At 37.7% G+C, this 21,313-nt stretch overlaps 2 protein-coding genes across 10 annotated transcripts in view; one reads left to right on the top strand and one right to left on the bottom strand.

Moving 5' to 3' along the window:
* Positions 1–2,671: 2,671 nt before the first annotated feature.
* Positions 2,672–14,293, bottom strand: SMNDC1 (survival motor neuron domain containing 1). 3 transcript variants are annotated; one of them, XM_060641530.3, is made up of 6 exons: positions 14,269–14,293; positions 12,642–12,761; positions 7,768–7,910; positions 6,987–7,148; positions 4,635–4,788; positions 2,672–3,936 (listed from the first exon to the last, which is right to left on the bottom strand). In XM_060641530.3, the coding sequence occupies exons 2-6, from the start codon at positions 12,759–12,761 to the stop codon at positions 3,799–3,801; spliced, it is 717 nt and encodes a 238-aa protein (XP_060497513.1). In that variant the 5' UTR covers positions 14,269–14,293; the 3' UTR covers positions 2,672–3,798. The 3 variants fall into 3 exon arrangements, with proteins under 3 accessions (XP_060497513.1, XP_060497512.1, XP_060497514.1); XM_060641529.3 differs by lacking the exon at positions 14,269–14,293 and adding an exon at positions 14,037–14,193; XM_060641531.3 differs by lacking the exon at positions 14,269–14,293 and adding an exon at positions 9,850–10,037 and having other exon boundaries at positions 12,642–12,755.
* The window catches only part of LOC132684919 (protein FAM136A-like), a 36,655-nt gene continuing 28,102 nt past the window's right edge, over positions 12,761–21,313 (top strand). For 2 of the 7 annotated variants that reach the window (XM_078434819.2, XM_060641534.3), the window contains exons 1-2: positions 14,294–14,379; positions 19,850–19,948. In XM_078434819.2, coding sequence (XP_078290945.1) covers positions 14,378–14,379; positions 19,850–19,948 — 101 coding nt within the window. In that variant the 5' untranslated portion in view covers positions 14,294–14,377. The other 5 variants (XM_060641532.3, XM_078434820.2, XM_078434822.2 and 2 more) reach the window with 5 other exon arrangements.

The raw sequence follows: 21,313 nt of genomic DNA, 5'->3' as shown, positions 1-21,313 counted from the left end.
CAAGTTGAGGCAAAAAGCCAAACCAGAGCTTTAAAAATATTTTTTGGTTAAACTTGCAGAAGTGAGGTTTTTCACCTTTTGTAATTACAACCTACAGACACATGATTTATAAAACTATGATTTTTGTTGGTTAACCTGACGGTTTTCCCTTATTTTTTTTAAAGTTCATTTATTTTGAGAGGGTGAGAGTGAGCACGCATGAGTGTGGGGGGTGGAGGTGGGGGAGGGGGGACAGATCTCAAGCCGGCTCTGTTCTGTCAGTGCAGATACCTTACAAGGGACCCAAACCCAGGAACCATGAGATCATGACCTGAGCCAAAACCAAGTCTGGACACTTAATAGACTGAGCCAGCCAGGCACCATCCCCCTTGCTATTTTAAAAGGCAGATTCACTCAGCATTAAAACTGCATTGTAATGGAAACACACCCTGTGCACATACACACATGCACACCCTTCATTGTGACAGAGCATTTAAAATAAGGAGTTATAATAAATGAACGCACTTCATTTTGGTTTGATGTCTAATCTTCATACTCTTCAGAAAATTGCCAGTTACTAATGTAACTTTTCCTTCATTTCAAAAATCAAACTTTACATTTAACGTACAACATGGTTATAGGCCAGGGATGCACACCAATCACCTGTGGTGTTTGTCTCGAAACAGATATACTTTGGCCTAAATAGCTCTGGAATAGGACCCAGATCCAGGAATTCCTCTAATTTTAAGCAAGCATTAGAGGTAACTATTATAAACTTGTAACCTCTTCCCATTACAGATATGCGCTAAAATATTCTAACACAAAAACTTCTATAGCATGTACTTAATACAGAACTTTGGTAATTTGATAGCACTTCAGTAATACATTTGTAACTCAAGGCTTCAAATTGTAAGTAATGGGCATTATAATCCATTATAATGTGAATTTTTTTTTTTAATATTTATTATTTAGAGGGTGGGGAGGGGCAGAGAGGGAGAGATAATCCCAAACAGACTTAAGCTGTGAGCGTGGAGCCTGACTGCAGAGGTTGAACCATGAGATCATGACCTAAGCTGAAATCAAGACTCGGATGCTTAACCGAGCCAACCAGGTGCCCCTGAATTGTCATTGTTAAGGTTAGGAAAAAAAGATTTTCACCATTACTGCTTGCACAGTAATAGCAAACACTTCTACAGTGTTTACCATATGTCAGGTATTCTAAGCACTTTACACATAACAACTCACTCATCCTTACAACCTAATGAAACACACTCTCATATTCTACAGCTGAGAAAACTAAGGCAAAGAAGAGTTATGCACACAGGTTACAAATGGGCCAGGATTCAATCAGCAGTCTGGCTCCTGAGTCCTCTATGGCCTTTCTACATGTTAATTAAAAAAGCATTTGTTATCTGTGACATTAAAATTTTAAATGTAATTATTTGCGTTTTTCTGGGGGGAGGGGGTCGGGACTGTTCTTTCCTTGAAATAGTCAATAACAAAGTCAAATGTCAAGTTTTGAGAAGATCCATGACAGCTACTTGGGGGCTGTACATGACAAATGGTTTATTCAGTTTCATCAGAGCTTCAAGACTCCTTTCTTGACAGAGGGGAAATTACATTTTATAACAGAGCTCCATAAGACAGTGTCATATTTGATTTTAAGAGTATTGAACTTAGCCACCTTCATTTGTAAAATACCACTGGTATCACGCTTCTCATTAAAACCTCACACTAGGAGACAGGTACTCCATGTCCCTAGGGATCCTTTTAGTTTAGTCCAGAAACACTGTTATCATCTTGACACCAGGACTTTCAAAGGGCCGTATCTAGGTCTTTGACACAAAGACTCCTGTGCTATACACTTTTTTTTTAATGTTTTATATAGTATGGTCACCTTTATTCCTTTTCTCTCCTGCAAAGCCCCTCCAGAATTAAATGTGCAGAAATTAAATGTGACTCTTTGGGTCAAAGGAGATACAAGTCTCAACACAAGAGTCTTGCCTACACAAACACCAGGTGAAATTATTCCAACAAACATGCCAAGGTAATTTCACCAAAATCCATTTTGTGTGGTGACACAATTATACCAAATTTCCCTCCAAGTGCTTTTTAGAGTTTCCTTGCAATCCTTCAAAGATACCATTATTAGTTCTTAAGATGCTTGTTACACCGGTTACAAGAACAGTGTATTTTTAGGAATTCTTCAGGCTAAGTAGCCCCTTTCTGTTGTAATTTGTGCCATGTATTTAAGAAAGACTTCACCTTTCATTCTGTCCTACAAGTTCTACCCTGTGGCCATAAATTATAGAAAGGAAAACAGTGATCCTCCTGGGTTGGGAGGGAGGAGAAGGGGCAATATAAATAATTCTACTTCTCACCACTGTCCTCTTAAGTTTCAATTTGCCAAAATAATTAAAATTCATTAAATTAAAATTTTTATTTTCCCCCTTACCAAAAATTTACAAACACCTCTATACACAGCACAAACCCTTAAAATAAAAATAGTTTGTCCTTTAGGATCCAATTTCTTATATCTAATGGAAGAAGTACATAAGGATTTATTGAAACCTTTATCACACACTCAATATTCTCTTTTCTGTGGAAATGATGAATGCATGTACACTGAAGCTTAATCACTAGATCAAAGCTGCCAGCTAGGACTTCACCACCCTTCTGTTAACACATCCTGGAGATTTTAAAAACACTTTATTTAATAAAAGTTAAACATACAAAAAACTGAAATTAACACATATCCTAAAAATCACCATCTTCCAGTAATAGGAAGACATTTTACTATGCATATTATTTGGCTTAAACTCAACTCAGGATAACTGTGATGTTCACTTAAACCAACAAATGCTGACAACTTGATCTAGTTAACAAAAATTACAAACTCAGCTACATGAACATAATATACAGGGAAATTATGGTCAGATTAATGCACAAGAAATACAGTAAATTTTTAATGATGAAACATTCAGTATTCTTGTTCATTAATTTAGCCTTGGTTTTTTTGTTTTTTGTTTTTTTACAAAAATAGTATCTACACTGTATACAGGGCTATACATCAGCTTTTTGTTTTCTTATATAAACATTACACATCCAAAAAATGGTACCACTACCATAAGGGAAAAATCAACACAGGAAAAGAGCAAACATTAAAAAAAAAAAAAACACCACCTTAGAAAAGGTAGCAGGTCCTAAACATGGTTTCTTATTACATAAAATTAAAACTCAGTGGAAAGAATGTAAAAGCTGAATCAATTTTAGAGATAGCCTAATAGGCTTAGCAAACAAATTATTGAAGGAAAAACCTCAAAACAATGTTTGCCATTTACAAATTAACATATTTCTAGGCTTAATTAGGCAATAGCTAGGTTTACATTGAAGATAAAAGAGCTCTTTAACAGGTTGGTATTTTGCCTTGATGTTCCAGTGAATTGCTACAATATGTGGCAAGTTCAAAGATCTGAGTATTCCAAGTTAGGACTTCACAAAATGTATACACCATCCATTAAGTAAGGGCCTGATATTAGGAAGATCAACAATTCATCTAAGTGCTGTATTTATGCAGCATCTATCTAGAAAAGTTGCTTTATTCAACAAACTTTGAGGAAACTGTGGTAGTAGTAACAAAAGTTAAATGAATAGCAGTTATCAAATGCAATTTCTTCAAGTTTCATTCTATTGAAGTCAAACAAGGACGACAATGGTATCTTCCTTACTCATCTAACAAATAATTTACCTTTAGAAAAATATAAGGATAAAAAGGTAAATGTAAAGCCCTGCAGAGATGAAATCCAACAGTTTTTCTGATTATTGAGGCATCAAATGCCTGACATTGTATTTAGAGGTATCTTGATATTGTGTCATAGGTTTATCAGCAATTCCACAAGTTCCTACTCCAACTTTGCCTGTTACACTCTCAGGTGAAGCAAAAATACTCCTTTTAACCTAGTGGAAATAAAACAGAAACCATTTTGATTAGTTTTGGGGGAACAAAATTTCTATGATACACTTAACTACATCAAGAGAACTGGAGTGCTCTTTTAAATAAAATCTACCAGAGATCCCCAGCATATAAAGCAGGTTAACAAACAGGTAGGATTCACCACACTCCCTCTAAGGGTATGTTAGGTACCAAACAGTTTTTCAAATTTTAATTTATACAAGGGTAAACAATCTAGATCTTTTGTAATTCCTGATATAAACTCTCTCATAGTGTTTCTATTGCAGAGACCATGGCTAATGGAGATATATTGCAATAAGCCAAATGGAAGATTGAAGAGGATGATGATAACAAGACCCAGCTATGATCTTTTGAACCTATGTACCACATTTTTTCATTTATTTTTTAATGTTTATTTATTTTTGAGAGAGAGAGACAGAGCATGAGTGGGGGGGAGAGAGAGAGAGAGGGAGACAGAATCTGAAGCAGGCTCCAGGCTCCAAGCTGTCAGCACACAGCCTGACGCAGGGCTCGAACCCACAAACTGTGAGATCATTACCTGAGCCAAAGTTGGATGCTTAACTGACTGAGCCACCCCAGGTGCACCCCCCCCCCCCCCCCCGCCACCTTTTTCATTTTAAAGTTATTTTAATGATAGTTACACTTTTCAAGTTTATGAAGTATGATGAAAGGGTTTACTAACCTGGCCTTTTTTGTTTTTAGAATAGGCTCTATTGTTAAACTGTTGCCATTTCACCTTCTGGTCCTCTCTTTCCTGCTCAAGTTCTTTTATTCTCTGTGCTTTTTTCAAAGCTTTCTTCTTTTTATATTCACGCTGCTGGGCAATCATTTCTTTTCTGTGTGGATATAACAGCTAAATGTCAACTCTTAAGATTTAATAGATGATTTCTTTAGAGATATTTAGCAGTGCAAAAAACAAAAACAAAACCCCAGAACAACAGTAACAACAACAACAAAAACCCATAATAAACCTACACATTCCATGAATAGAAGCACTAAACATCAACAGTGCCAATCACCCAGTAACCTAACTACGTAAGGTTATTTGAGATACACAGCATCCTTGGAAGCTTTCAAACCATATCTATAATCTATTACCCATTCAAATCAAATATTTAAACTCGGACTTTCTGAAATTTACATCACTTTTCCCAGATGTGTTTTAGAATGAGTTTTAATGTTAATAGAGGTCTAAACCTTTATCCTTTTCTAAATGGATAGCAAGTTTATGCTGCATTTTGCAAAACTATATAAAGAGATGCAATGCAGATAAAACTATTTCATCTAGACTAGGAGAGTACAGAACAAAGGAAAATGACAGCTTAAAATTCTTAAAAACAAAAACTGGGGTTTTCAAAAACACTCCTCTATCTAGGATCAGAGCCTAAAGCTCTCTCAATAATTTCTGCTCAGTTTACATACTGACTTCTCACCAACAGGATGATGAGGTCTTTAAAAAAGAGGCAATACAATCTAGAGGTCTTTGTATCATGTAATCATCACTATGAAGCTAAGGGTGGCTTTTTTACACAGATGTCAAAGACTAAAAATAGAGCGATGTTACATTGTTCTACAGTCTAATTTTTTACTTTTTTTTAATGTTTGTTTATTTTTGGGAGAGAGAGAAAAGAGTACGAGTGGGGAAGGGGCAGAGAGAGACAGCAACCCAAGCAGGCTCCAGGCTCTGAGCTGTCAGCACAGAGGCCGATGCAGGGCTCGAACCCACAAACCGCAAGATCATGACCTAAGCTGAAGTCGTACGTTTAACTGAATGAGCCACCCAGGCGCCCCTACAGTCTGATTTTCTTATTGGGATACTTAGGTGATCTAGTTTCCCCAAGATCAAATATATTTACTTATGTAGCAACTTTTTAAAGTCTTGAGGGGCGCCTGGGTGGCTCAGTTAGTTAAGTGTCCAACCCAGGTCTTAAATTTCAGGGCCCTGAGTTCAAGCCTCACGTTGCTCCATGCTGGTCATGGAGCCTACTTAAAACAACAAAACTGTTGAAAAATCCAGAAAGAGAAAACTGTGGAAAATGTGTGTAAGTTTATTAAAATGTTAATTCTACCTCATATACAGGTCAAGCCATACACTTCTCTATCCTCCCACTGCTGCTGAGTTCAGGACACCATTACCTCACACCTGATCACTGCACTAGCTGCTTTCCCTCGGCTGTCAGGGATTATTTGAAAGCTCAACTATGATATTATCTCCTCTATTTGAAATACATCAGTGGCTGTCAAGCTCTTTGTGATTTGGCCTCAACCTCTAAGCTCTTGTCAAACCACCCATCTTCAAGCCCTATTTTCACTACAGGAATTTGTTTCCGTTACCTCTATGTTCCCACCTTGTTTTCTTTAAGTAAACATTTACTAAACTCTTACTACATTATCAAGAACTGTACCACATGCTTTATTAATGCTAACACTTAATCCTTAGAACCCTACAAAGTAGATATTATCAACCCTGTTTTACAAATGAGGAAAGAAGTTAAAAAGTTTGCCCAAGGTCATACCTTCAAGTTCATTACCTAGCTAACTCCTTTTCTTTTCAAATCTCAGTTTAGATGTCATTTTCTCAAAGAAATTTGCCCTGATGACTAAAGTACAGTTTAGGTATCTTTCCTCTGTTCCCTTAAAGTACCCATTATGTTCCCGTAGTAACTTCTATAATTTACTATTAAAATTCTCCTTTAATTTTGTGTTTTCTTCTCTAGACTATAAACTCAATCAGGACAAGGTCCAAGTTGGTTGGTTGTCTTCACTATGGTATAACTCCAGCACATGGTTCAGTGAGAGGTACATATTATCTTCTTAATAAATGTTTACTGAACGCCTAAGTGGGAACCAAAATGTCTTCACTTTACCTAGGTATACACATACAATGCTGACCCTATACAGTTAATCTTCAAAACAACGATAAGGAGTATTTTAACATTCTCACCCTAATCTAGCCTGTGTGAATTCCACAGACTACCTCAAATACCAAAATGGGGAAGATTACATTTAAACTGCTAAAGTCAAAGTCACTTACTTTGACATGGGCTTGTTGCCACTGTCCTCCTTTGCCTTCCTTCCTTCTTCTACAGGTTTGAGGTTCAACAGTGGAGTCACTTCAGCATTGCCATAGCCAGCAAAGGTGATTGCAGCGGTGCCATTTTCTTCATCTATCTCCTCAATCTCGGCTTCATAACACCTGTAAAGATATCATGACTGTAAGCAGGTGAGTAAAGGTTTAGTACTCAACCTATAAGACTTACACTGCAGTGATTCAACTATTACATGTGTCTAAAATGGAACTTCTGTAATCAGTTGGCTCTTTGGTAAAGATAATACAAACAGTAGTTGGAGTTAGCCATCTACTATCAAAAAAAAAAGGGGTTCCTAATCAAAATATTGTCAGGAAAGTCTCCTACATGTCTATTAAATGTGCTTTAGTCTATCTCTTTGAGAAAAGATATTTTGTATAGGAATAACTTCAGTGTATGTGCTTCACGTAAGTCTAAGATAGCCAACCATTCACTCAATTTTCAATCTGAGGAAGAAATGAGGATTATTTTTTAACTATCCATTCATTTTCCTCTGCTTTGATTTTTCTGTCCTTTAGGATCCAAGCCCACCACTGCCCCAAAATTTATTCTAAAGCTAAAAACTAAACTGTATTATAGTGGTAACCACCCAAGAATCAAATTGACTTTACAAATCATATTGGCTATACAGAAAGATTAAAACAGGGTAGTTCAAACTGAATAAAAACTTCTTACCATTGTATTTTATTATTTCATGTTATAGTTAGAGTTTTTTTCTACACTTACTGTCCATCTTCACTCCAGATTGCCATACACTTGTCTCCTACTTTCCATGAATGAGTGGGCTGAGTAGAAGCAAAACTGTCTGAACTTGCAAGAGTTTCAGAAGGCTGAGTTGACAGAAGGTCTTTGGTTAGTTCTATAACTTCCTAAAAAGAAAAAACAAAAACCATAGCATTATTTTTATAATTTGCTTATCACCTTTCAACAGGTTTTTATTTTGATGACTTTAGCTCTCCACCATAAAGCACTTATTAAGTACACTACATAAATCTACTTGCAGTTCGTAACGATACTATGATGTAGGTACTACGATTATCCTCATGTAGAAACTAAGATACAATATTTTATACAGTGGTGGAACTGGGATTTAAACCCACAGTTGCCTTTCAATTAACCTCAAAAACTAACAGAAAGCGGCAGACTTGAGCTTATACCATTCTTCCTTTCTTTCTTCCTCTCTCTTTCTCTTTCTTTTTTTAAGTAAGCTCTACACCCAACATGGGGTTTGAACTCCTGACCCTATTATCAGGAGTCGCTTGTTCTACTGACTAAGCCAGCAAGGTGCCCCTACCATGGCATTATTTCTAAGTGCCTATTTTAGCTAAAGACATCTAATATGAGAAACAATCAATTATGAGGGACTGAACTAGATTCAAGATCACTTTTATCTTCTATCTTTTTCACATGTATTTCATGCAACTGGATTGTTTTACAGGGCATTATTGGCAGTAGTATTAACTCTCTAGCCAACATGTTCCCCACCCCCATCAAAAAAAAAAAAAAACCAAACCCAAAACACTTGAAGCAACCTTATTAGTAATACATATTTCTACTAAAGTATTATAGGCATATAGAAAAAGCCAGTAGTCTTCCTAGTCACTTATTATAAAACTTACCCCATCCAGATAAGCAAATTACCAGGTCAGATTTAAAATATTCTAAAAAGCACATTAGCACAGCTTCATTTAAAAGGAAAAAATAAATGTAACACACATAGGCAGGCAATACCTGCCTGTGTGGCAAATGTTTTCTCTATTTCAGGCTTACACTTATTGGCTTCATTCAAGGGTGTTTGGTAGGGTTAGTTAAAAAACTTAAAAGATACAGTACAAATGGCCAGATTTTGCTACCTATCTGCTTTTTTCACTCCAATGAAGATCTAGGTTATGTATTACCTTATATGATTTATTTTAAAAACTTACATACCTGTTCCCCCACTGTTGCATATAAAATACCTTAAAACATCACAGTGTTTTGGGAGAAAAAGTAGCAAAGTTAAACTCTATACTGAGTTTATGTCTCCCACTGAAGTTTTATAATAGTAGCTCTGGTTCAGTAGCCAAGAAGTTATATATTACCTCTTTCCTAAAGATTCTAAATCTTCCTGGCTATTTCTGAAAAACTAATATTTGAGCCTTCAAAAAAAAGGGGGGGGGGGAGTAAGCCCTTGGAGAAAGGCCTGTTTTGTAAATAGAAAAACTAGGCTAACTCAGATTTGAATTAAAAATTCAGTACAGTATCTTAAATGACATTTTATTAGGTACCAAATAGCCATTCAAATGCCTTTTAATTAGATAATCCTTTGCAAATAAGGCAAAGAATTTCCAAATAAATAGATCAGGTACCATACAAAGAAGAATAAACTGTCCAGTCTTGTTTTTAATCAATTACTATTAAGGCCAGGAATATAATCCTTGACTCAAGAGCCAATACAATCCTTATCACTAAATAATTCCACTTAACTAAAACACAAACATGATTTCTGCATTTGTAGGTCTCTGATTTAGATTCTACCTCTCTTAAGACAGAGCATCTTGCCATTTTATTTTCCTAAGGAAATTACAGTTTCACCAAAGGGTCCTGAAAAGCTGTGCATGTTACAATAATTTTCAGAGCCCTGCACTGAAGTGACACTTTAAAAAAAAATCCAGGGCTTATCCCTAGTTGTCCTTTCATTTTGCCATGTTTTACATACCCCTCCCAACAAACTATGAAGACCCTTTCAATGTTTTCTTTACATGTGCATATGGACCAAAGTATTAGAGAAACTATTTTATGTATGAGGGGGTTCTTAAAGGTACATACCATTAATTACTTTTCCTCCCCCAAGTCTGAGTTCTGAAACTGCTCCTTCATCGACAGATGGGCAGCAGTTACAGTAATCGGCAATTCCAGGAAGCATCAGATGTTGTGATCTACATATCAGCAGGTCAAAGGGTGCACTCAAGCACTCTGCTTACTGAAGGAAGGCGTTTCGGGGATGCAGAGAGCCACTGTAATATATGAGACAAGTGACTTGACCCCTGCCTCCTTTAGAACCAGTTTATTCAGCAAAACAGCCTAATAAATTGACTATTTTTGTGATTATCACAGACTGCCTCGGGAGCTAGTAAAAGCTAGCCTAGATTTTACTATACCTACTTTTTTAAGTGAAAAAAGGCAATTAGGACTTCAGTAGATTAATGTGCTGCCTGCTGAGTAACTGTATTCTATATGAAAGACAGTACATATAAATGTGGAAGCCTTACTGGCAAAATGAAGTCAATGAAAAAATGTAGGAAAGCACTTTGTCATAAATGAAAGGGGAAACAAATTCAAAACCAGGATAAAGACATTCCACTAAAGACAAAATAAAGAAGGCCACAAACTCAGTCATCAGTCTGAACAACTTTTCAGCAAATATAAAAGGCAGAATTAAATATCCAAGGTATGAGGTATGGGATATCCCAGAAAATAGAGAAGAGAAAGAAAGGAAAATTATTTTTAAAAAACCCACGACAAAACAGGAGCTATAACTATAGTCAGTGGAGACAATTACTAGGTGGAAGCAGATATGTAAACACTTTTCAGAACTTTAATCTTCAATGACGCCTTCCATCTCTGAGTAATTTTCAGTTCAAAACAGACCTGTATCTAGTAAACCAAAATGAAAAATTTGTTTTCATGACAAAATAAGAGCAAAAGAAATCGTGATCACATCTGGACAGGAAAAATGTACTATATTACTACTATCTGAAGTTTTAGAACTTAAGCTTCTAAATCTGTGCTAGCCAATATGGTACTCACATGTGGCTACTAAAATAAAATTAAGAATTCAGTTCTTCAGCTATCCTAGCTACAGTTCAAATATTTAATTGTCCCTAGTGGCTCCAGTACTACAGTAGATATAGAACGTTTCCATCATCACAGAAAGTTCTACTGTAAACAGTGCTGTTCTAAATGGGTATTTTACGGATAAATAACCATTACTAACTGAACCCTACATAAGCCATTTATGTGCTTACCACAATGCCTACCACAATGGTCTCTCTCCCTATAATACTTCCACTATAGATCATGTCATAGCAAGGCAATTCTGCCTGGACCCTGACAATTCATTCCAGAAACATTAAAAAGACCTCACAATAATGTTGTTTCAACCTTCACTCCCAACTCCCCCTCCACCAGCTCCACATATATCCCTCCTCCAACTGCCCAGGAAGCAATACACACAATATTGACAATAGTTTATTTTCTTCAAAGAAAAAAAGGACTGCTTTTAAGTTGGTAAAACAAGATGCATGCCAGGATTCTTCTTTGAAGCAAGCAGAAAGCTGGCCTAGGAATGGGAGAAACTGCTCCCAAAACATCTTTTTATTATTGACTGGCACTCTGAAATTCAGTGGCCTGACTTCTACATACTGAAGATGGGTCTTGTTTTCTGTGTTTTTAAAAACCACATACTATTGCAACTCAGGCAAGTTTATCCTAAATCTACAATTTAAACCTGAAAATATTCAACTCATTTTAATTATGTCCAGATAAATCCTTTCAAAGTCCTGTATCTGGACACCATTTCAAATAAGTTTCATTCATTTGCAGTTCTAATATCCCTAAAATATTAATTTTAATGGGCAAGAGGATGATAAAGGGAGGGAAAGAATTTAGATAGGATAAAGATGATTCAAGTTTTGTACTGAATCAGTAAAGACCATCTAACCAAAATACCTTTTAAAATTTTCAAAATAATCAGGTTCAAAATTTTAAGTTCTCAAAATTTTTTAAAATGAATACACATGTACATACATACAGTATTTTTATTAATTAACATAATGTTCTAAAAAACAACAGATATTTACTATAATGGTTTTGTCTGTCTTGAAACCCCAGTGCAAATTTTAAAAAGCAAGTTTCATACCTACGGAACTCTTCCATGACAAAACAAATTAAGATATCCTTTCCACATCAATTTAACCTCAACAAGCGCCAACAACTACACTGTAAAATCTACCCTTAAATTCAAGCATTATGTAACATTTATGCAGAAAACAAGTATCTCCTTAAATATTTTTATAATGTTTTCAATATAAGATGTTTACCTGCTAGCTTTGAAACGCACATACCCTCTTATTTCATGTTCAAGAACCTTGTGACATTAAAAAGAGCCCTAATCATATTACATTTTTCTCATTTTTTTAGTCATTTATAAAATTCTTCCACATTTGTTTTCATTCCAGTACAATTAACATTTTTAATTCCACATTATTTTTGTCCTTTTAGTTACCTTTGGAACTAAATTTCTTTTGCAGATCTTTAAAAATAAAAGTACTTTCCACTGTAAAGTTAAATCAACTCTGATTTTCAAAAAATTATATGAGCATATAAAATTTACACAACAAAGAACAATGCTTTACTCATTTCGCTGTATACAACTGAGGAAGCGGCAACCCTACTTCTGTGAGCAATATACACCTATGTGCATATACACGTTTACACACAAGGGAGGATAGCGGGAGAAACACTCCGAGTTGTTCTTTGGATTCTATACAAGAAATCATCTGAAAAACACAAATACTTTTTTTCAAACAATATAACTATTAGCGTCCTCTGATACTTACTTGTAAATCTTTCTTTAATTTCAGCAAATCTTCATTTTCTCCATTTCCAGACAATGCAGCTTCAACTTGCTGGAGTTGAGCTTTGTAGCTTGCCAGCTGTTTTGCTAGATCCTCTGACATCTAGAGAAAGTAAAAAGGGTAAGACCGTGAAAACTGAACAAAAAACACCATAAAAAATAACTTCCCTGTCTGCCTGACTTAATCTTTACCAGTTTTGCTCCCAACTCCTTCATAGAAGTCATTGCTGCAGCTCCTCACCATTACCTTTACACTTAGTTCTGAGAAAAGCTGTGAGCCAAACCCAAACATCAAGGCAATGAATTCTGCAGAGTATAAACTTGTCAGATAAGTTCCACACAGAAACAGAAAATAAGAGCTAAGATAAAAGGGAAAAGGAGAATTTCTATTTTTTAAACTTGTGTTAACAAGGAAGACACTGTATTTGGCTGAGTTGTTACAGCTTCACCAAAAAAAAAAGGGGGGGGGGCAGCACTAATCGGTTGGAAGAGTCAAAGACTGCCGACAAAAATATTTTGAAGCACTAGAGAAAACTTCCAGAACAAAATACAAATAGCTTTTGGATTAACTACATAAAAAATTCTCTGTACACGAGCTCTTCAGTTAGCGTGTTTAGAACCTCTTCCCCACAGCAAACCAACCAACCAACCCCCCAAAAAAACCCAAGTCACTTAAATACTGTCGATGCAGCGTCTCCATCAGAGAAACCGCACAAATACTATCCCAGTTAGGCATTCTAAGGAGCGTGCCTTTCACCAAATCTGGCTCATTCTTCTCCGGAAAGTAAGATAAAAGAATCCTTTCTCGATTTACAAAGCAAACACGCCGGGTTTCCGAGGATCCTCCTCTGTGTTTACGATTCCCGTCCAACAACAGCCTGGAAGCTTGGAAGGGCTCCAAGGGGGCTACGGCGAGCCTGCCTGCTCTCCTCCCAGTCACCCAACACCTCGGGGCCCGCCACAACTGGTCCATTATTTCAGACCTCGACATGCAAACACAATCTCCAGGGAAACCGAAAACACAAACGGAGCGGACCCCAGCGGGGCCAGAGCCTCACACCCCCCCCCCCCCACCCCAAACACGCTCGGCACAGAACGGCCGAGGGCGTCCTAAAGAGGCCTCCCGCGTCCCCACCCCACCCGACGACGGGTTTCCGGGGTTAGCCTCGTTCGCCGCCACGACACCGAGGCCCGAGCCCCACCCGGGGCAGCTCAGGGCCCAAAACCCTGGCTGGGAGAGGTGGCCGGGCTCCCAACGTCCCTGCCGGCGCCCAGGCCTCTCCAGGGCGGCCCACTCCTCGGCCTCAGGCCTCCGCTTCAACTCGAGAGAGGCCGAGGCCTAGCGAGGCCCTGCGGTCTGCCTCACCCGGTTCGTTACCTTGTGTGGGGTTGGGGGCAGGGCGGCAAGAAGGGGTCGGGACGGCGACAGCGGCGGCAGCAAAAGGAAAAAAAAAAATCTCCGCGGCAACAACAGGGCGACTAGATCTGAAACAGAACTTGCTCGGCGATGAGGGGGAGGGGAAAAAAGCTGGAGACTGGAAGGAGGAAAAGACAGAAGCGGGTGAAATCTCGCGAACGTTGAAAGCCTCGCGAAAGGTCGCCCTACTCACGCGATTCCCAGCGTTCTCTGGGCGGCCCAGCCTTACTGGCGTTAGGGACGCGGACTGGGCGGAGCTTCGTTGGAAGGAAATGGCGTAGGTGGGCTGCGCCAGGCGCCGGATGTAGGTCTGGCTTATCTCAATTTCTGCTGAGAGTCGAGAGACGTTACCTTTCGTGGGAGTTGGTGCCTTTGGGCCATTCCTTAAGTTCCCGAGGGAGTAATCGCGTGTGCCTTCTTAGACTAGTGGTGCTGGGAGTTGGGAGGAACGGCGTTTAGTGCAGCGTTTATACTAGTGTTGGTTCGCAAAATGTGGTCCCGGCAACCTAGTTCCTGGTAATTTATTACAAATGCAAATTCTCAGCACCCATCCCACACCTACTGAATCAGAATCTCGAGGTGGCTCAGCAGCCTAGTTTAACAAGCGCTCCAGGTGATACCAATGTCAGCCCAAATTTGACAGCCATCGCTTTACCAAAAGCCAATTAAATTGTAGCAGAACCTGTTGGAGAAGAGGTTGATTTATTTAAAACCTATTTTGTTACAACCTACTTGGTTTTAATAAAGTAAATTGTATATAGGTTAATCTCGCCTGATAGGGAACAATCTCCAAGTTACAGCCTTAAATGATGAGCAGAATGATGTGAATACTTGCATTTATGTTTAAAAAGAAATGCCCATTGTCTATGTTTCTAATAATATATACTCTTTCTAGACGGATACATAAACCTATCTAGATGTTTGGAATGGAAGCCAAATATTTTCACTGATTATCTTTTTTACTGTTTATCCTTTTAAAATTTTTTCCATACGTATACCGTTTGTTTGTTTTTTTCCAGTTAAAAAGAAAATCCTGTGACAAAGAGGCTATATGAATGCCAGGAAGGAACCTTCCCAGGCGAATTGGGGTCTTTTGCTGGACAGTTCAAGAAGGTCCTCCTCTCAGATGGGCTCTTTTGGACTGTGACATCTTGCTTTTAATGCCTTCTTGCTTTTTTGAAGGGGTCTTCTCTTTTCTTCTCTACATACACAGACATTTATCCCTCTTATTTAGTCAGATAACCTTATAGAGATGGAAACTAGATTTGTGATAATTGAGTGGCAATTTGTAAGAATTGAAAATGCTGCAGAGGGCAGCAGTGTGTTGCTAGAATTAAGAGGGAAGACGAGAAAGGATGTAATTCCTTAACATAATAGAAATTTGTTTAAAATATAATGTAGTTTTAACAACTGCTTTTATTCTAATTGTGTACTTTAAGAACTAATGCCAGGAGGATCTTCCCAGAGTATAAAGTAAACTTTACAGTTGTGTAAAAATCTCTCAAATAAGAGAACTCTTAATGGAAACCACCCCCCCCATCAGAAAATAGGAAAGTATTTATTAGAAGGTCCTATATGGATTTCTGGATCATCTTGATAGCTTTTGTTTTCAGTATTGTTTTTAATCTCTCCCTCCTCTGTGCAACATAGATTATATTTCGGCGGGGGGAGCAATATAGTTTTAATTTTAGTTCCCACCAAGAGATAGCAGTTGTATGTACCAGGCGTCATTCTAAGCACTTTACATGTACCCATTTAATTTTCACAATGGTTCAATAGAAACAAAACTGGAGCAAATATAAACTTTGACTAAGAGTGATACTTCAAATAAGGGTTCAGAATTACCATCTCAATTGAAGTGTGAAAATCTACTTTCCTTATCTAACGTTCTCATTCAAATCTGATCATGTTTATTCTTCAAAAACAGCTGTATCTAAAACTTCTAGTTCTTTATTTTTTTCTTTTTAATTTTTATTTAACTTATTTTTTAAATTTATATCTAAGTTAGCATATAGTGCATCAATGATTTCAGGAGTAGATTCCTTAATGCCCCTTACCCATTTAGCCCATCCCCCCTCCTACAACCCCTCCAGTAACCCTCTGTTTGTTCTCCATATTAAAGAGTCTCTTATGGTTTTGTCCTCCTCCCTGTTTTTATATTATTTTTGCTTCCCTTCCCTTATGTTCATCTGTTTTGTATCTTAAAGTCCTCATATGAGTGAAGTCCTATGATATTTGTCTTTCTCTAATTTCGCTTAGCGTAATATTAACCCTCTACTTCCATCCACATAGTTGTGAATGGCAAGATTTCTTTCTTTTTGATTGCCGAGTAATACTCCTTTGTGTATATATATACCACATCTTCTTTATCCATTCATCCGTCTATGCACATTTGGGCTCTTTCCATATTTTAGCTATTGTTGATAGTACTGCTATAAACATTGGGGTGCATGTGCCCCTTCAAAACAGCACACCTGTATCCCTTGGATAAATACCTAGTAGTGTAATTGCTGGGTTGTAGGTTCTATTTTTAATTTTTTGAGGAACCTCCATACTGTTTTCCTGAGTGGCTGCACCAGTTTTCATTCCCACCAGCAGTGCAAAAGAGATCCGTTTTCTCTGCATCCTCACCAACATCTGTTGTTGCTTGAATTGTTAATGTTAGTCATTCTGACAGGTGTGAGGTGGTATCTCATTGTGGTTTTGATTTGTATTTCCCTGATGATGAGTGATGTTGAGCATTTTTTCATGTGTCAGTTGGCCATCTGGATGTATTCTTTGGAGAAGTTCTATTCATGTCTTTTGTCCATTTCTTCACTGGATGATTTGTTTTTTGGGTGTTGAATTTGAGAAGTTCTTTACAGATTTTGGATTCCAACCCTTTATCTGATATGTCATTTACAAATATCTTCTCCCATTCTGTCGGTTGCCTTTTAGTTTTGCTGATTGTTTCCTTTGCTGTGCAGAAGTTTTTATTTTGATGAGGTCCCCACAGTTCATTTTTGCTTTTGTTTCCCTTGCCTCCGGAAACGTGTTGAGTAAGAAGTTGCTGCGGCCAAGGTCAAAGAGGTCTTTGCTTTCTCCTGGAGGATTTTGATGGCTTCCTGTCTTACATTTAGGTCTTTCATCCATTTTGAGTTTATTTTTGTGTATGGTGTAAGAAGGTGGTCCAGGTTCATTTTTCTGCATGTCGCTGTCCAGTTTTCCCAGCACCACTTGCTAAAGAGACTGTCTTTATTCCATTGGATATTCTTTCCTGCTTTGTCGAAGATTAATTGGCCATATGTTTGTGGGTCTGTTTCTGGGTTCTCTATTCTGTTTCATTGACCTGAGTGTCTATTCTTGTGCCAGTACCATACTGTCTTGATGATTACAGCTTTGTAATACAGCTTGAAGTCTGTAAAACTTCTAGTTCTTTAAACCTGATATTTATTTTATTGAAACCTAGTAAGTAGGAGCACCTGGGTATTTCAGCTGGTTAATTGTTCAACTCTTGATTTCGTCTTAGGTCATGAACTTTTGGTTGGTGAGTTGGAGCCCCCTCATCAGGCTCCGCACTGACAGTGTGGAAATCTGCTTGGGATTCTCTCTTCCTCTCTCTCTGCCCCTCTCCCACGTGGGATGACAAAATAGACATTAAAAAAATAGATATTAAAAAAAACTTAGGGGGCGCCTGGGTGGCTCAGTCGGTTGGGCGTCCGACTTCGGCTCAGGTCATGATCTCGTGGTCCGTGAGTTCGAGCCCCGCGTCGGGCTCTGTGCTGACAGCTCAGAGCCTGGAGCCTATTTCAGATTCTGTGTCTCCCTCTCTCTCTGACCCTCCCCCGTTCATGCTCTGTCTCTCTCTGTCTCAAAAATAAATAAAAACGTTTAAAAAAAATTTTTTTTTAAACTTAGTAGGTAGATAACATTTGAAGACTCCAAATTGTCATTAGAATATACAACTATTTCCTTTCACTACTAAAGAAAATTAAAGTATAGCAGCTGCCTTTGGAAATGTACCAACCCACTGCAGAGCACAAGAGTATGCAACAAACTGTTGGTTAACTGAGAGACTGTATTCTTTAGCTTAGCTTTTACTGCATCCCTCCCTGACAAAAGGTAGCCTCAGATTTGCTCACATTTTTTACTATCTTGACAAATGCCTAAAGGGATGAAGTAGAGACATGTACATAGACATAATAGCTGCTTGTGCCCTTTGCCTTCTTTAGTCATAATAGATGTTTTGAATGTTTGCCTGGAGATTTGCTGCAGGGCAAGCTACTGGCTTGCCTATTATGTATATATATATATATAATGGATATATTGATATATATATCTATATATACATGACATATATATTATATATGTCATGTATATATTATACATATCTATTATATGTATCTTCTTAGAAGTATGTATTATATGTATATAAGTACTTCTTAGAAGTACTTAGTAAGTACTTCTTAGAAGTACTTAGTAAGTACTTCTTAGGAGTATGTATTATATGTATATATTATATATATCTATATATATATTATACATATCTATTATATATATCATCTTAGAAGTATACATAGGGGTACCTGGGTGGCTCAGTCAGTTAGAGCTGAACTCTTGATTTCAGCTCAGGTCATGATCTCACAGGTCGTGAGTTCTAGCCCCAAGTCAGGCTCTGCACTCTCTGTGCAGAGCCTGCTTGGGATTCTCTCTCTTTCTGCCCCTCCCCTGCTCATTCTATCTCTACCAGTCTGTCTGACTCTCTCTCTCTCTCTCTCAAAATAAAATTTAAAAACCTTTTAAAAATACTAATTTTTTAAAAAAGGGATATAATTTCTCCCAGTGGAGAGTGCCCATATCTTGACATCTAGATACATTTATCCATAAAGAGACAGCATTCCTTGGAAAAATGGCTGTTTTTAGGTCTCAGGCACAGAAAGTACAAAAGTATTTAGGTGAGCCTAGAGCACCTTGCCAGAAAGCGAGGAAGTATCCCAAAACTAATAAGATCACGTCAAAAGCTCATAGAACCCAATTTGACTCCAGTGGCCAAATGTGAGTCAAGTTGGGCTAAACAGAATAATGACTGTGATAGATTATCAGAGCACTGAATGCATTTTTAGAATCCCTGAGTCAGGCACCTGGGTGGCTCAGTTGGTTAAGCATCTGACTTCGGCTCAGGTCATGATCTCATGGTTGGTGAGTTCAAGCCCCACATCTGACTCTGTACTGACAACTCAGAGCCTGGAGCCTGCTTTGGATCTGTGTCCCTCTCTCTATACACCTCTCCCACTCACGTTCTCTCTCTCTCTCTCTCTCTCTCTCTCTCTCTCTCTCAAAAATAAACAAACATTAAAATCCCTAAGTCTAGAGTGATACTCAGAATCAAGGGTGAGGGAAGGGCCTTTTTTCTTTGTAGGAGAATGCTGGCCAATACCTATAGATGGAATAATAGAATTGGAAAAATCGTTATGTGCAGTCCCCAATAATTGAGGCAAAGATCATCAATAGAAGCTAAAACCCATCTTGTAAAGAAGTAGGAGAAAGGGGGATGTTTGCAAAGTGGCAGAATATCACACCATAGATTACTTAATTACAAAGGGAGAGTAAGGAAATTCAGGAGTCACCAACTTAACCTAGTGATCACATTGAGCATGACCAATGGTGGGACAACCTGACTTTATAGTCCTCTTGACTTGATGCAACATGAAATAACAGCATCACCAATGAAAAGTCTGCCAAAAATGCTTAACCTGACTATAATCAATCCTTTTGACCCAAATTTCAATTTACAGGAAATATGGAGTTAGAGGAACCGATAAAATGACCCTGATGGAAGAATCGGATCCAGAATGTGAGACATTCCATAAGAAAACGCCTAAATTCTTCAAAAGGTCAGTGTCGTTAAAAAGAGTGTGGAACTGTTCTAGATTAAGATACAAAAGACCTAACAATAAATGCAATGGATAAATCTTGATTGGGTCTTGGTTTGAAAAAGCTATAACAGAAATTTTAGGGTACTTTGGGAAATTTGAATATGGACTGGGTATTAGGTGATATTGAATTACTATTAACTGAGTGTGAAATTTACTTTGGTTACTTAGGAAAATGGCCCATTCAGATATTTAGGGATGAAATACCATAACATCTGTAATTTATCTTTAAATGGTTCAGCGAAAAAAAATTGTATGGAATTTCATAAAATCATGTGGGTGTGTGCATGAATATATGTATACTTGTGTGTATTTACACAGTAGTAGCCACTTATCCACGGGCAATATGTTCCAAGACCCCCAGAGGATGCCTGAAACCATAAATAATGCCAAACCCTATATATACTGTGTTTTTTCCCATACATAACATACTTATAATAAGGTTTAATTTATAAATGAGGCACAGTAAGAGATTAACAATAATAAATAATAAAATAGAACAATTATAACAATATTATAACAATACACTGTAACAAAAGTTATGTGACTGTGGTCTCTCTCTCTCAAAATATCTTCTTGTACTGTACTCACCCTTCTTGTGATGATGTGAGATGATAAAATGCCTATGCAATGAGATGAAGTGAGGTGAATGACGTAGGTGTTGTGACATAGTGTCAGGTTTCTATTGACTTTCTGACTGTACATCAGAAGAGGATTATCTGCTTGTAGACTGCAGTTGACCATGGGTAACTGAAACCGTGGAAAGTGAAACTGCAGATAAGGGGGGACTACTGTGTGTGTGTGTGTGTGTGTGTGTACACACATATATGTATACGTGTATGAATATATATAGAGACAGGAAGAAAGAATTAAAATGTGTTAGATGTTAAGATGTTAATGGTTATTGTGGAGGATATGTGACTTCATTGTACTAATCTTTCAACTTTTCTGTATGTTTCAAATTTTTCAAAATAAAAAGAGAAAAGTATTTGTAAACTAGCTAGTATGGTTTTAGGTGATCTTTGTCTGTGTGTGTGTGTGTGTGTGTGTGTGTGTGTGTGTGTGTGTTTAGGGAATGGTGGGGGAATCTCAGCAGATTGAGAAGATCTCTAGGAGCTAGAAGTAGTTTAACAAGCTTAGAAGTAATATGAGAGATTACAAAAGCTTATGTGATTGTCAGAAACAAAAGGCCATAGAAAGCCTATGGGTCAAGGTCTAGCAGGAAGATGTGGGCAGTGGAGGCTGAAGCAGTCACAGGAGCTCTTTGAAGGCCAGGAAGGAAAGCATGAGAATGAATTACTTTGACTTCCCCACATGCAGGAGAGA

The sequence above is a fragment of the Panthera onca genome, chromosome D2, assembly GCF_046562875.1.
Source record: "Panthera onca isolate mPanOnc1 chromosome D2, mPanOnc1 haplotype 2, whole genome shotgun sequence".
Lineage (NCBI taxonomy): Eukaryota > Metazoa > Chordata > Mammalia > Carnivora > Felidae > Panthera > Panthera onca.
This window is presented reverse-complemented; position numbering and strand designations above follow the sequence as displayed.